Source organism: Staurois parvus, unplaced genomic scaffold, assembly GCF_062004578.1.
Source record: "Staurois parvus isolate SC_StPar_1 unplaced genomic scaffold, SC_StPar_1.0 ptg001087l, whole genome shotgun sequence".
Taxonomy (NCBI): Eukaryota; Metazoa; Chordata; class Amphibia; order Anura; family Ranidae; genus Staurois; species Staurois parvus.
Genome location: NW_028318883.1, coordinates 118,639 through 135,211, shown reverse-complemented (window position 1 = coordinate 135,211; position 16,573 = coordinate 118,639). Strand labels below are relative to the sequence as shown.

At 43.9% G+C, this 16,573-nt stretch overlaps 2 protein-coding genes across 11 annotated transcripts in view; one reads left to right on the top strand and one right to left on the bottom strand.

Moving 5' to 3' along the window:
• Nucleotides 1-14,608, top strand: part of ADA (adenosine deaminase) — a 93,912-nt gene extending 79,304 nt beyond the window's left edge. For both annotated transcript variants that reach the window (XM_089658620.1, XM_089658621.1), the window contains exons 8-11: nt 712-813; nt 2,482-2,549; nt 4,633-4,762; nt 9,082-14,608. In XM_089658620.1, coding sequence (XP_089514746.1) covers nt 712-813; nt 2,482-2,549; nt 4,633-4,762; nt 9,082-9,186 — 405 coding nt within the window. In that variant the 3' untranslated portion in view covers nt 9,187-14,608. The remainder of the gene's footprint in view (nt 1-711; nt 814-2,481; nt 2,550-4,632; nt 4,763-9,081) is intronic.
• Nucleotides 14,609-14,957: 349 nt separating this feature from the next.
• The window catches only part of PKIG (cAMP-dependent protein kinase inhibitor gamma), a 118,464-nt gene continuing 116,848 nt past the window's right edge, over nt 14,958-16,573 (bottom strand). For all 9 annotated transcript variants that reach the window (XM_089658624.1, XM_089658627.1, XM_089658622.1 and 6 more), the window contains one exon: nt 14,958-15,812. In XM_089658624.1, the coding sequence (XP_089514750.1) occupies nt 15,733-15,812 (80 nt within the window). In that variant the 3' untranslated portion in view covers nt 14,958-15,732. The remainder of the gene's footprint in view (nt 15,813-16,573) is intronic.

Here is a 16,573-nt window from a genome sequence, read left to right as displayed (position 1 = left end):
TCTTGTATTCTCTAAATTACAGTTCTCTTCTTTTTTTTGTATTGTTGCAAAATCTTAGTAAACTCCAATTATATAACCAAAAAAAAAATCTGGGGGTGTCAAATGTTTTGCTCCTGATTCACACACTTACATTTTCTCAGTACTTGGTTCCATTTACATTGGAGCCCGGTGCAGTGTGGAAGATGTAGGATGGTGGCAAAAGCAGACAATAGAGCTGAGAAATGTTCATAGAGGACCAACGGGGCAGTGCAGCCCTGTGGGTAGGGTTCCAGGCCTTTGTCATGTCTCCTGGGTGTTGAATCGATGAAGACGCACAATCAGAATATCATTAACTGTTTAACAAACCAATACAGTTGGAGTATATTCTGTGGAGTCTAAGGGCTGACATCCATGTTTTCCAGCAAAACTGTCATATCTAAATAGATGGCCTTCAAAATGTGAGAACATCACAGCAACGGACTGCTTGTCAAATCTGGGCAAAAACCTCTTCAGGTTTTCAGCGGTTTCCAAGTTCTTTCTTTTATAAAAGCAGTCCGATGTATAAAATGCAGTGTATAGGGTCTAGGTCAGGACCAGCGAGGCTCTGTTGCCATAACTGACTTTTGTTCTCTATCCTGGGCTGGTAAATAGACAACTGTTTAGGTCTCCCTTTATTCTGGGTTTTATTTCTAGTAATCGTTCTCAATGTGGATTTCTCTTTGAACATTGCAGGCAGTGGAGGTGCTGAAAGCAGAAAGAATCGGGCATGGATATCACACCATTGACGATCCCACCCTATACAAGGAGCTGCTGAACAGGAACATGCACTTTGAGGTCAGCCATGTACTATGGACATTTTATTTGATTTATTTCAGGTACTTATATAGTGTCGTCAATTTACGCAGCACTTTACATATATATTGTACATTCACATCAGTCCCTAACCCTCAAGGGGTGTACAATCTAAAGTCCCTAACTCACATTCATACATACACATACTAGGGCCAATTTAGACTGGTTTCCTCCCACACTCCAAAGACATGCTGGTAGGATCCTGAGTACCCAAGGGAAACCTACACAGGCACAGGGAGAACATGCAAACTCCAGACAGGTGGTGCCGTGGTTGGGATTCAAGCCAACAACCCTAGTACTGCCAGGCGGAAGTGCTAACCATTTCGTGCTGCCCACTGTGCATGTAAGGCCTGATGTGTGTTTGTCTGTCTCTCCAGACTTCGATCACAGCACATGTCGGACTAGCTAGAAGAGATATAAAGGGTTGGATCACCAAAAAACAACCTTTCAGTGTTTGGTAGATGCCAGGGACTTGAGGGGTATGGTGATAGTGTTTTTTTGTTTTGTTTTAACTTTAAGACGGTAGTAAACTTCACTTATTGACTTATTATAAGGCATACCTATAGGTACAGTGAATGTCTTGTAAATGTGCAGTGTTTAGGAGATATTCATGCTTGAAGCAGCGTGTGACGTCACTGGCATAGGCACACTGAGTGACGTCACCACAGTCCAGCCGTTGAGCTGGAGAACATGAACCAAGAAGGAAGACTGGATGAAGATGGAAGCACCAACAGTGTGCTAGTGGAAGGCTTTGTTTTAAGGGAAGTCTGTCATAATATCCTAGTATGTGGTGAATACTAACATCTTATGGCTTAAACCACTTGGGGGGCCCACATTTTTTTTTAATTCAGGAGTTTGCTACTTTTACTACCGATTCAGGTCAGGATGCACCCAGATGCCTGAGCAGCAGCTGGCTCAGCACACCACTGAGAACCTGAGCCTGGTGCTCTATTAAATGGTGGACTGCAATGACTGCTGGTCCCTGGCACTCTGCTCACTGGCTGAGACTGAGAGCCTGAGCCTGGTGCTCTATTAAGTGCTTGAGTGCCAGAGCAGAGAGCAATGACTGACAGTCCCTGGCACTCTGCTCACTGGCTGAGACTGAGAACTAAGCAATCAGTGGTCATGTGATCACTTGGTTCTTGGTTCTAGAGCCGGCAGGGGCCAATTATATGTTTAAGTGCTCCTTTTCACACAGTATGCCTAAACAATTTTGAAAGAAAAAATTTCTAATTGTTTTTTTGGTGCAGGGTATGCCTAAAACACTATAGACAATGTCTGTGATTTAGAATAGCTTCCAGTGTGCAATTAGGGAGCCAATTACAGCATAGCACAGACAGTGTTAACGATGGTAAATAGAACTCCCCAACCCTCCTTAACATTACTGATGAGGTTCAAGGGGAAGATTATTACAACTATCAAAAGGTGTTATCCCAATATGGCTGCAAAAGTGCAACTACGCTTTAAAGATAAGGGGGGGGGGGGGGTAGTTGAAGGACTGGAAAGACGCGATTTGCTTTGTCCATGCTGAAGCCCACCTGATGGATGTATGATAAACAAACCCTTTTCCAAAGAAATATTGCGTGTTATTTTCCTAATCTGTAAAGGAAGTGATGGGTGTAACACTCGTACTGTGTCATTCTGTTACAGACATGTCCGTGGTCCAGTTACCTCACAGGCGCTTGTGATCCTGATTTTACCAAACATCCTGTAATACAGTAAGTCATCTACACACAATATCACCCCCCGTCATCTACACACAATATCACCCCCCGTCATCTACACACAATATCACCCCCCCGTCATCTACACACAATATCACCCCCCGTCATCTACACACAATATCACCCCCCGTCATCTACACACAATATCACCCCCCCGTCATCTACACACAATATCACCCCCCGTCATCTACACACAATATCACCCCCCCGTCATCTACACACAATATCACCCCCCGTCATCTACACACAATATCACCCCCTGTATGCTCATTTTTAGAAGGACTGTCTAGGTGGCTGTATTGCAGCTCCTCAGATTTTTGTATTTGGCGTGATTTTCAGGTTGACTTTTGCTGAGAACTCTGGATGGTTCTTTCAGCTCCTTTGATAAATGAGAGGAGGAGTGTTGTGATAAGCAGTTGCTGATCTGTACAAGTTCTTACTAATCATGGGTTGGGTTACAATCTTAGAGTTTATTGCAGTCTGTGTGTGCATTGGAAAGACTTACCTTCTCTGCATGTCTTGGTGTCCGGGATTCTCAAGGACAAGTGATGGGGACAGCTGTCAGGGATTTATTGCTGGCCATGTCTTACTGTCCTGGTGTCATTCCTCCTTTAATTTCATGTCCTACTATTTAAAACGGGGGCATCAAGGGAGGTCGCTCCCACAGAGATTGCAATTAAAAGCTTGATAGAGTGGTAAGATTTCAAACCTCTATCAAAAACACACAAAAAAGGTTTTGTCCATAGCTGGCCATTAAACACCTAAACTAATGTGTTGCCCATAGACCTGGTATAAGGCTTCACATCCAATCAGATTTCTGCTATTTACAGTATGGTTACAAAGAGGTGGGTAGTATATGATGGTTCTGGAAGATAGGGATGATGGAAATGGGGTGTGAAATATGCTCTTCCTTACCCTTAGCAGTAAAACTCCAATATTATGTGCACACTGTTACAGTATAAAACCACCTTGTGAAAACTACAACACATACTAATATACGAAGTAAACTACATGTATTGCACATGCTGTTCCCTAGCCCAGTATTGGGGTATGCTATGTATCATTTTGTGGAGTGAGGATTGCAGAGGGGAGCTTTGCTCCATGTGTTCACATAGATGCAGTATTCTTGTAGGCACAGCAGCCAGCCCAGGGTCTATAATGAAGCTGCAATGGTGCTGAGGGTATATGGCCCATTAGTTCCCCCCGAGTGTTACTTATCATTACATTGTGCTGAATGAGTGCATGTGTCATGGTGGAGCTGGGCACAGCATAGTGATGACTTTTCTGCTCTGCCATGTGATAACAAGGGGGCATAGTTATTGGAAGAAGCTGGGGGTAAAGGGTCGTGGGGGTCTAGTCCAGTGGTGGACAACCTTGACCCTAGGTTCACACCTATGCGGCCATGCAGGCCGTGTTTTGCTTGGGCACGAGAGCCCATTCATTTTAATGGACACCTGTGCCTGTGACACGCAGTGAAGAAGTCTCTGCACTTCTTTGGAAAACGCAGCCCGCACGGGAACCTCGATTCCTAGTATGGTTGTGTTTCCCAGTGTGGGTGGAGTGCCATTAGAACTAATGGCACCCGCCCGCGGGTCCGCAATTATCTGTGCGGATGGTGATTTTTGTGCGGATCCGCAGCGGCACCACCCACACAGATGTGAACCTAGGGTAAAACTTCAGCTCTGGTGAAACTGCAAATTCCATCAGTTACAGAGTTACTCAGCTTGAGACAAAAGGCCCTTTAATGCAACCAGTAGAAAACCTCTATATACACAAATCTCTACCCAACACTTAATCCAGAGGAAGGCAGAAACTCCCCAATACCTCATCCCCTGGGAGTCATGCCTGTGGGGGTATCAGTCTTGCAATGCCTCATGGAACTTGTTGTTCCACAACTGGAGTGCCAAGGTTGCCTAGCCCCGGCCCAGTATTTTATACTTTGGTATAGCTATGTAGGCTGGCACCCAGTTTATAAATGACTGCAAGAAAATGCTTTAAATACATTTTTGCAACCAAATCTGAAACCCTTGTAAGCACGCTGTACAGGTCCACTAACCAGAGTTCTGCTCTCACCCAGATTTAAGAAAGACCAAGCCAACTACTCTCTGAACACAGATGACCCTCTGATCTTCAGATCTACGCTGGCCGTGGATTATAACATTGTAGCAGAGCACATGGACTTCACAGAGGAAGAGTTTAAGCGAGTGGTAAGTGTACATCGGGTGATGATGGGAAAGTAGGCCGAGTGTTTGCTTCTGCTTCATGGGCAATGTATGGAGAGGTGTGAAGGCAGCTGTAGGTTCTGCACTGGTTCCACTTGCCAGATTGATGCATTAATTGTGAGTACTGTATGAGTACACGTTAAAGCCTCTCGTACCCTGGGCATCACGTTTATAGTGGTTGTAAAGACTCAAGATTTTTCTGGGTGCAGCAGTGGCAAGCAGCTTGCTATGGGGGCACCCGAGCAGGCTCTTTCCAAGCCACTGCTCTGTGCAAGGGTGGACTGATCATTTGGAAACTCGGGCACTGCCCAAGGTCAGTAGGGGGCCCCATTAGATACCCCTGGTACCTTTTTCGAGTTTGGGTAAGGACACTGGGGCCCCATGATCCCCTATTGCCCGGGGGCCCCATGAGTTGTTAGTCCGCCCATGGCTCCGTGTGTCCATTCACACATGGGAGCCATGGCTTGGCCCCGTCACCTCTCACTCCTCATTGGCTGTGATTGACTGCAGCAGGAGCTAATGACTCCCGCTTGCTGTGTCAGCTAATGAGGAGGCAGACACCCGGGACAGCCAAGGCTGTTGAGCACATTGATTGATCGCAATGGGGCTCAAGTATTGAGGGGATGGGGCACTTGACAGAACAACAAAAAAAAACAACAAAAATTCCAAGCTCAACTTACCAACCAACCAAACTGTCCTGTCTAACAGTTCACATGAAAAACAGGTTTGTTTGTACTGTTGGTATATTGGTAAGGGGATGGACACCTTTACTGCCATTGTGCTATGTGCTGGGTATCCAGTGCACCTCTGTGCCTTTAAGGAGGGGAGGGCTCCTTCCAGGCTTCCCTGCCCTCAATCTATCTATTATTATACACAGGCTCCTTACTATGGAGGCTCTCCAAATTTATAGAGTTAGGACTGCAGATAATACTGGGGTGCCGTGAAGTGGCTGTGCTGCTTACGCATGAATGTGCAAAGTAAACCTCTATTTACTGTTAGACAGTCTGGTTGGTAGGTTGAGCTGAGAATTTTTCTTTGTTGTTTGTTGGCATCACCCTTCCATGTGCTCCTTGCTGCCAAGGCCAGTTATAAATTGGGGCAGTTGCCATTTGTTTGTACAGGAGCCTGTGCATTGCATCTGTCATCCACTGATTGCGGTTGAGTACAAAGAATGAATAGGTGCCCATTTTCTTTTTTAAAGATTGCTGCATTTATTCTAATTTTACAAAAGGTGGAATATTCCTTTAAAGCTTAAGTCACCGGTCACACTGCTGTGATTTCTGAAGACTTTTTATTGCGACTTCTCAACGATTTCCATTATATTCTATGTATGTGAAATCACAATAAACTGCAGAAAACGTAAAGCAAGAACTACTTTAGAAATCACGCTGCAGCAAAGCGCACGTTAAGACACGGACATTCACTAGATGCGATTTCAATTCTTAAATCGCGCCAGTATGACCGGGCACTTACTCCGTGTACTGTACCTTTTTAAATAGTTCATTTCTGTAGCCTCTGCTCCATACAGCATACTGCTCTGTGTTCTGGCAGTGGGATGGGGACTTCCCATCCTACTCTCAGAACAAAATCAAATAGGACTGAGCACTGCTCAGCCATTCACAGGAAGCTTTGTTTTCTTTGAATTAATACAAAGCTCTCTCAGATTGTCTTGTCATCTGCCCACCTCAGCCAATCAGAGGAAGCTTTGTATTCATTCATATTAAAAGAATACAAAGCTTCCTGAGAATGGATGAGCAGTGCTCAGGCCTATTTGGTAGACCATGCCTGCACAATGAACAGCAGCATAGCTACTTGTAGTCTCCTCCAAGGGTCCATGTAACAGGTTTACAATGCAGGAGGACTGATTGGTGACAGGGATAGAGCATTGTCCCCCTCTAACAGGAAGTGACTGAACAAGGACCTTCATGGCAGGATTGTCGGGTATTATTTTAATCAAAGCTGCAGATTGTAAAAGACGTTTGATATGGTATTAACATGTTAAAGCTGATCTCCTGGTCTCATTTAACCAAGTTGGATCCGAACAACCATTTCCTTTGCTAATAGCTGGGAGTGCAGTATAAACTGTATGTAACCTCAGCTACATACAGTGCTGTGTCATGGCAGGGGGACCAGACCTTCTTGTCCGACTTCAGGAACAAGATCGATTCGACCTGGGCACTGCTCAGCCAGTCACAGGGAGCTTTGTATTCTAGAAATGAATGCAAAGCTTCCTCTGATTGGCTGAGGCAGAATAGCAGGTTGATGAGCAAGCTTTGTATTCATTCGGAGGACAACTTGATTTTGTTCCTGCAGAGGGATAGAAAGTCCCGGTACCACAGCACTGTATGTAGTGGAGACATACAGTTTATATAGTGCACACAGCCATTGCAACTGTTCGTGAAGGAAATAGTTTGTTTGGCCCAAACTAAAGTTAAAGGGTAACTCCAATTTCATGGGAAAAAAATAATTATATATCATATACAAGTTTCAGTACACAAGCCATATTGTAATATAATGTCATTAAAAATCACCTTTACTTCTGAATCTGCAGCATTCTCATTTTCTGTAAAATTCAATGCCTGGAGGCATTCTGGACACAGATTCAGTCCCTGCAATGTCCATAGATGGCCCAGAGGGAAATGTATATTTTTCTCAACAAAAGTTACTCTTTAAATAAAACCTGGAGATCAGCTTTAAAGCTTGTAAGAGATTTTGACAATTGAGTTTCCAAGTCTTTGTTTTTTTTTTCCAGTTCTAGAACTCCTGAAGTGTATAATCACTATTCATAAAGGTCATTGTATAATATTTCAGAGACCATTTGTATCCTCAGAGTCTATATGATGAGAATGTCTGGGTGAGAAAATGTAAGAGTACAAATAGTCTCATAGATTATTCATATGGTTTACAGAGAACATTCCACAACGTTCTCCAGCAGTCCTGACCTATAGTAGGCTGATATGTGAATATCTGGAAATCCAGTCTATATTTAATGGGAGACTGAGGTGTGTGTAGACATGTTACCCTTTCTTGCTCTCTGATATACTGTTTTTTTAATATATTAATAAATTACCTTTTTATGAATAGTGTCTATACAACACAGGAACTTTTTAAATGCAAAAAACAAAGTATATGTGACACCAATTACTATGATCAGCTTTAAACATGTTTCAAGTAATTTCCAGTAATCCTAAATCTACAGCTTTCATTAAAATAATACCTGCTGATCCTGCCATGAAGGTCCTTGTTCAGGCCCTCACGGTTAGAGTGACAACATGTTGTCCCTGTCTCCACACTGCTCTCCTGCGTTGTCACCCTACCCAAAGCGCATGTGACAGAGACTATAGGTGGTGTGTTGATTCAAGGTCACGGTCCGCCGTTGTCATCATCAGGAAGCCGATTCTGAGAAATGATGTAGGCAGCAAGTTACTAAAAGAGGCTGCAAAGTAGAAGTCCCGAGATACAACAAAGGATGAAAAGTGATTAAAAAAAACCTGGCAGGGTTTGATTCACAGTTCCTGAGCAAATGATAGTAATAGTTATTGCGGATACTGAATATCACTGGATATAATACAGTATGTATCCTTGCAGACATTAGCGCATGCGCTGAATGTGTAATGATAGTATGGGTCCCTATGTTATATTTACAGATGTTTCTAGAAGTTTTTTTCTTTAGAGAACTATAAACATGTAGAATTTATAATACACCAGTGTAACCAGTTATTAGATTTATAGAGAATATATTACCTTTTGGCTTCATGCACAATGGGGCTTTTTGGAAAGGCTGTTCTCCTAGCAGGAGAAAAACGGCTTCAAATATGCCCTTTTTGGAGTGTCAAGTGCTTGGACGATTGTTTTTTTTTTAATATTAGTTTATTCTGGCCATTGAAGGAAAAAATGCTCAAGGGCTACACATGGCTAGTGTTTAGGTGTGTTTAGATGCGGTAGGTGTTCCTTCTGCCCAAAAGCTCCTCCTGAATGCGATTTTGGTGCGTTCAGATTTCTTCCCCCAAACGCCTATGTGTGCATGGACGCATAGGCTAACAGAGGGTTGTTTAGGGGCAGAAAAAAAAAAAAGACACGCGCCTGTAAAACAGATGTCTGACAGCTACAGTGTGCATGACGCCTTTGAGCAATATATGAGAGGGGTTGAACACATATATAACGTTTTCGTAGGGTATTTTGTTTCCTATTATGCCTTTTTAAGATCTCTATTACATTAGGCCTATTAAAAAATGAAGAAACCTCATAGACCAAATGTAGTACTTACCTTTAATTCTAACGCATGCTGGTTTTGTATTTTGCAGAATATTAACGCAGCCCAATCCAGCTTCCTACCAGAGAAGGAGAAGAAGCAGCTCCTGGACAAGCTGTATGGGGCCTATGGCATGGTGCTCTCCACTGGGCTCTGAAGGTGACATCACAGAATGGGTGAGCCCCACCGTGGCCGTCTACTCTTCCACAGAGACACCTTTTAAGGATATCTGTACAGCAAGTCACGGAAGCCATGGCAGATATCCTTAAAACATGGCTGCCGGGTGGGAATATGTTAAACTGAAGAGGAGCTCTCACCAACACAGGTCTTCCTAAATGCACTCCAAATGTATTTCAATCAGGTTATTTGCTATTTCACTACAGCCTTATCGTACCAATAGACATTTCCTTCCTCATGCTAGGAGGTGGGTGTAACCATCAATATGCACAATTCATTGTCAAACACACCTGATGCGTTCTCATAGATGGGTCAGACAAGGTCAGGAGATTCTTAAAGGTGATCTGTCACTTTTAATTCACCAGGGATGTTTCCTAGACTTGCTTTGCCAAAAATGCCTATTTAAGTGCTACCTCTTTCCAGTTGACCAGGCTCTTGACTAAACCTCTGGACTAAGCCGTCCTTTTGACACTTGTGGTGGCCCTCATATACTTGTGTGGCCCTTCAACCCCAGCAATCTGTAGTAGAGTGATAGCATGTATTTATAAGGGGGTATTAGAAATAATCCCTACTAGCCCCATGTAAAGTGTCACTAGTCCCTTCTTGCCTTCTACAGGGTGTACTCCACCCAACCAGCAGGCTTCTGCGGGGTGTACTCCTCTCAACCAGCAGGCTTCTGCGGGGTGTACTCCACCCAACCAGCAGGCTTCTGCATGGTGTACTCCACCCAACCAGCAGGCTTCTGCGGGGTGTACTCCTCCCAAGCAGCAGGCTTCTGCGGGGTGTACTCCTCCCAAGCAGCAGGCTTCTGCGGGGTGTACTCCTCCCAACCTGCAGGCTTCTGCGGGGTGTACTCCTCCCAACCTGCAGGCTTCTGCGGGGTGTACTCCTCCCAAGCAGTAGTCCATCCACATTCTTTGATCATGACTTCCTCTATGTCCTACTCTCTGACCACCATTCCCTCTAATCTGTCTGTGGTCTCAGCGAGTCATCGCTAGCATTACTTATACAGATACTGAACTAATAATGCGGCGATTTCTGGGGTCACTGTTAAGAGCTTATAAGGTTGACAGTCATTGCTTTACAACATCTCTCCTAGCAGTGCTATACTATATAAGTAGAGGAGAAAATCTATTTTCTAAGACCTAACAGACAAAATCTATCTTGGCAATCAGGTCAACTGTTCTATGGAAAGAGGCAACTCTAACCACAACTGTGGAAATATTATTTTAATACTTGCAAATAACATTTTATATTTAGAATACTTTATTTGCAAGTAAACAAAGTGACAGTTTCTTCCTTCCTCCTGACCTGACCAAACCTTTTTATTTTAGTTTTGGATAGAGTAGGAAGGGATAGAACTTCTCTCAGGTCTTCAGTGACATGCATCTACCACCATTTGAATTTTTCCTCCCAATTCTTATTTGGTCACCAAGACTGGAAATGTGGGGAAATTTCATTTATAGGGACACAGGAACTAGTAGAGAGGGAGATATTTAGAACCTTTTGGATTTCCTGTCAGTCTGTGTCCCCCCAAAGGAGGAATTTGTGTTCACTTCCTGTTCTGTCTGACACTGATCATAGATGGTAAAATCTCCCAGATGCAGACAGAACGAAAAACACCTGATAGAGGTTTTTATCCTTCCATATTCTACCCAAAACGAAACAGAAGGTTTAGTTCAAATTCTGGTTCACCCTAAAGGTGCTGATTTGTCATGTGTACCTCCAATGGGAGACTTGTGTCTTTAAATACAGTATTAAATTCAGTGTTTACAATAAAGACAAGCTCTTCATAAATCATAGACTCTCTTATATACAAAGATCTGAGCATTTAGTGATATGGAGTTATCTGTAGAAATTGAGAAACTTAGATGGTGTCATTGCTGACCTCTACTGAAAATACTTGAGATCTGCTGTCATCTCAATACCTCCGATTTGGCTATCCTCATCTATTTCAAGGCCAGCTGTGAAAGAACCATTTGTGCTGATGAAGAGTAATGGTTCTCTCAGAGCTGGTCTTGAAATAGACCTGTCATGAGATAGATGGGGTAGCCAAATATAGAGTGCTGAAGTAATACAAACATCATCTGGTGTGGCCACGACCCACTAGTGACCCTACCACTGGTGACAACTCAACAATTGCTATGTGGAGCATATACTCACCTACTTCCACATATTGCACACTCACTGTCCAGATGAACGATCTGCTGCTCTACCACAGACAGAAACTCTGCAGAATATTTACTCATCAGCAAGTTTGCTCATCCAGCCAATGAGAGAGCGATATGTGCAACGCAGTCCTGTCCCCAGCATGCCATGGCCCCAATGTACATACACATGACAGAGACTCTTCCTATTGTTTTGGAGCAATCACCAAGATCTAGAATTTTCAGGCATTTTAGACCATGTCACACTGGTAATCCTGTCACTGGTGGCAGTTCTCTAGAGCAGGATTGCTATAGAGCACAGGGGTGTCAAACTGGCGGCCTTCTAGCTGTTGCGAAACTACAAGTCCCATCATGCCTCTGGGAGTCATGCCTGTAACTGTCAATCTTGCAATGCCTCATGGGACTTGTAGTTTTGCAACAGCTGGAGGGATGCCAGTTTGACACCCGTGCTATAGAGAGACAAGAACACTTCCCTGCATGTATTGTGCATCACTCTCCAGCAAGGGAGCAGCAATGAAGGAAAACCTCACCGGTTTCTCTCTGATCTCTTACGAATGCGGTCACCAGTAACAATGCAGTGTGACAGGCCAAGTCAGCCCTGTACTTGTCACAAATGGACTCAGCCTAGGTGAATTGGCTTGTTTATGGGTGGCTTACTGTGGGATAAACTCAGGCATCAGTCCTAATTGCTTATCTAAATCTTGCTCTTGTACCATTTTGTATTGAATACACAAAATATTTCTAATACTTCTGGACCTGATGAGAAGATACGCACAAAGCTTTGGCTTGGAAATTGTAGAATATTAGTTCAAATAATCTACAGCATTAATAAAAATATCTGCATTCACTCTTCTACCTCTTTCTCAGGGATGGCACAATATGGGGCTCCAGTTCCTGTAATGCTGTTAAGCTTGGTTCTACCTCCCAATCAGCCCCGCTGTCCTTTACCTTGGCTGAAGACTGAGCTGGGGGAGCCTGGCCAATCAGCTTGTACCATGCGAAGAATGGCACATTATGGTATTAAGCCAATCGGCTGGTTCCGCTTCATTCTGCTGACCCGGGAAGTGAGGCCAACATTTACTGGCAGTTAGCACTACATAGATTTTCATTGCATAGTGTTGGAGCTTCAGTAAGTGAAAGACATGCTTTAAAGAAGAGTTCCAGGTGTGGTATATTGTTACGGCGGTCAACCTTGGAGCCATGTAACTATGTCAATACCATATCTAGCCAATGGCCCTGCCAGCTGGAAACTAATGATGTAGACATTGCTACTCCAGTCATCTCCACTTGTATCCAGGTCCTGTGCTGAGCAGCTGGCCTGACCCATTGTGAACACAGGAGGTCAGACACTAAGCACTGGTGCCATTCAAGAATGCTCTGCTCAGTGATAGGAAAAATTCTCCGATTGGAATAGGCAGAGAGTGTAATGTCAGCGCTCAGCCTCTCCAGCTCAAGAACGTGTTTGTATTCATTCAGCACATGCAAAGCATACTCTGAATGGCACCTGCTGAGCAGCCGTCCTCTTGTGTTCACAATGCATCAGGCCAAAGGCTCTGCACGGGACCTGAATGCAAGTGGAGATGACAGGAGTAGCAATGTCTATGTATGGTATATACATAGGTACAATGGCCTAGCCTGTTCCAATATATCTATGTGAAAATACACCATACCTGGAATTCATCTTTGAAACCGCTAAGCCAACATATTTGTGACAGCTTATTCTGCATGGGATTCTAGAACAACTGTACCCAAAACTGATTCTTTGTTCCAGGTAGAGTGGGGTAGTCCTTTTATTGCTTTCTAGGACCCCATTGGAGACCTCTTCCACCACCCTGAACCCATAAGGCCTCTTCACACTGCTCCGGTGTGGTTTCTTTGGAGTGTAGTGAGCCCATAAGTTACATAGTTAGTCTGGCTGAAAAAACACAAAAGTCCATCCAGTTCAGCCATAAAAACAAAAAAAAAAAAGTTATAATCCTGTACCCACAGTTGATCCAGAAGTAGGCATAACAAAACCCAACAAAGCATGACCCAATTTGCTCCTGCAGGGAAAACAATTCCTTCCTGATCCCCCGATAAGGCCTCTTCACACTGCTCCGGTGTGGTTTCTCTGCAGTGTAGCTGCGGTTTTTGTGTAGGTTACCCAAACTTTACCATAGATTTCTATTATAGTGTGAATTTTCTAAAAGCGCACCAAAAGTCTTGCATGCTGCATTTTTGATGCGCTTTCTGAAAACACATCAAAACACCCGACAGAAGTGTATGGGAAACCCACATGAAAACCGAGGATATGCTGCACTTGCACCCTGAGCAGAAACCACAGCGGGGTAGTGTGACAGGGGCCTAAGGAATACGAGCTTTTCAGCTGATTTATTGTGTAACCAACCTGTGAATTCTCAGTTAGAGAAGACATCTCCAAAGGAGTCCCATAAAGCAAGAAGGACCAGGCAGGGGGACCCATAAAGCAAGAAGGACCAGGCAGGGGCACCCATAAAGCAAGAAGGACCAGGCAGGGGCACCCATAAAGCAAGAAGGACCAGGCAGGGGGATGAACCAGGGTTCAGTTTTGGCTAAAGGTGTTCTTTAAGTGAGTGTTCCGCTATAATAAAGGGAACTAGTCAGGATAGAAGTATGGGAGCCGCCATGGCAGACCTACATTTGAACTTGGCTTTCATCTTCGTGAGTCACTGATTCATATCAGGAATCCTGACAGTGCTCTGTATAATCTCTGTCAGCCACTTACAAACCTGCTGCTTGCTGCACTGACACCACAGCCTCCATCTACTCATACCTGTCAGTGCGTCCTGCCTATATGCATCCCAATTGGAGCGATCTATGCTGCAGCTCACACAAGGACTATGAAACAAAGCACACGCCATTGATCTAGCTTTCACTGTACACATGCTGCAGCTTTTGAAGACAACACACAACATATATAAACAGGTCTTACAAAGCCACTGAATAAATTCTTTTGGCAGGTGAAATCTGATTGCCGGCTATGTGCAGTCCAGACACTTTACTACCTGACACCATTATGTATTGCAGACATGACCATTGGGCAATCACCAATCCCAGGAGCTAGCAGAGCATGATGGGACTTGTAGTCCTCCATTAACTAGCTTAGGCCAGCTGCTTTATAAAGTCTAAGATAAAACAATGTACTGCAAACATCATGTATAACTCATGTATTTCCTGCTCTACTTGCAAGCTTTGAATAAACGTCAGTTATTGTCAGTCTCTGAGTGATTTCTACTGGTAAAAGAAAGCCAACACAAGCGATTCCATCTCTTTGCAGAGCAGCAACACATCAGTTTACCTGAGGATGCTGCCAACAGTCCCCACATAAAGAGCTTGGCTCCACATGGTAAACATACTGACACGATTCAACCCAAAGACCTGGAAATGGTTCCATGACATCACAAACACAGCACCAAGAACCCCGAAGGAGGCCAAAGTTCCCCAACACACATTGGATGTTCTCTATTTACCAACTTTATGTGTATAACGATTCACTCCGCCCCACACACACGACAGGTACAAACAGCTGAAGTCCCACTAGTAATATAGAATCACAAATCAATCCTTCATGTTTTCATGGTGTTTATTCATCCACACAAAATCATAACTGGGGGAAAAGAAGTGTACTTTTCAAAATAAAAGAAAAAAGGGTTTAAAAAGAAAAAAAAAACACACCATTTTTCATATAAGTAATAACCATCCATTCTGTGTAGAGCCAACAGAAGCTCTACACCAGATATATAGCTCTAAAAGGTGGATTGAAGAAAAAAAACAAAACAAAAAAAACCATAGAGTTGGCAGTCGGTAATATACACAGGACATCTGTACCTGGTGTCAGTACACAGTTTGGTCCGTTCTGGTTCCGTAAGGCATTGCTCATAGTCTCCTCATACCACCACACTGTACCTTGGCTGTCCTCCATGGGTTTATGGCAGTGTGTCACCAAAACTGTTTAGAAGTAGACAAATCACTTTCTGAAGTTTTACAATAAATATCTGCTTCCCTAGAAAACAGAAAGGATAAGTGGGCAGTACCGTCATCAGAATACCACGCATCGGTTATGTATTTGCATATTGGTTTACGTTTCTATAAAGGGCTAAAATCACTAAGGCAAGTTTTGGTCAGGTGGAGACTGAAGAGATGCAATGAGCAAGTTTGGCCACGAGGTGGCAGATTTGAATCATGCATCCCGGTTACATTCGTGGGCATGTGCGTGAGCTGAGTTAGCGGAATCCAGTGTCCTCTTCAGTCTGGAGCCCCATAGAAACCGTTTGGTGCTTGTTCACAATGGTCTCTTTCTCTAGGAAAGTCAGTATGGATGTCTGCAAGACATAAGTAATTCATGACGGCGAGCTACCATCTTGTGCTTTGGGGCTCTGCTCCTGCCCGGTGTCAGAAGACGCTGCCTCTGCTTGTCCTTCTGGAATTAGAAAAACAGATACAGGTTCACATTCATGAAGCCTCAATAATACATACATTTCCATTACACATGGCTATAACACAAGAGCTGGGCCTCCAGTGATTGCATGCCTGACTGACTGCCTGCCTGTACGCACTGTAAAGTGACAGTTATTTCTTTATATACAAACAGGTCATTTCAATTCTCAATCTTTACGTCTGGAGGAAAAGACATTTAATCTCCAAACAGGGAGAGGGTTCTTCACACCAGGGGCGGACTGACCATTTGGAAACTTGGGCACTGCCCGAGGGCCCGGGGTCAGTAGAGGGCCCCATGAGATGCCCCTGGTACCTTTTTCATAGGCTTTTTTGAGTTTGGACAAGGACACAGGGGCCCCATGATCCCCTATTGCCCAGGGGCCCCATGAGTTGTCAGTCCGCCCCTGCTTCACAGTAAGAGCTGTGAAAATGTGGAATAGACTCCCTCAAGAGTTGGTTCTGGCCAGCTCAGTGGATTTCTTCAAAAAAGTCCTGGATTCTTTCCTGGATACACAGAATATAATAGGATACTAACATTTATAGGTAAAGTTGATCCAGGGAATATCCGATTGCCTCTCGGGGGATCAGGAAGGAATTTTTTCCCAGCAAGAGCAAATTGGATCATGCTTTGTTGGGTTTTTTGCCTTCCTCTGGATCAATGGTGGGTATAGGATTATAACTTTTTTTTTTTTAAATGGTTGAACTGGATGGGCTTTTGTCTTTTTTCAGCCAGACTAACTATGT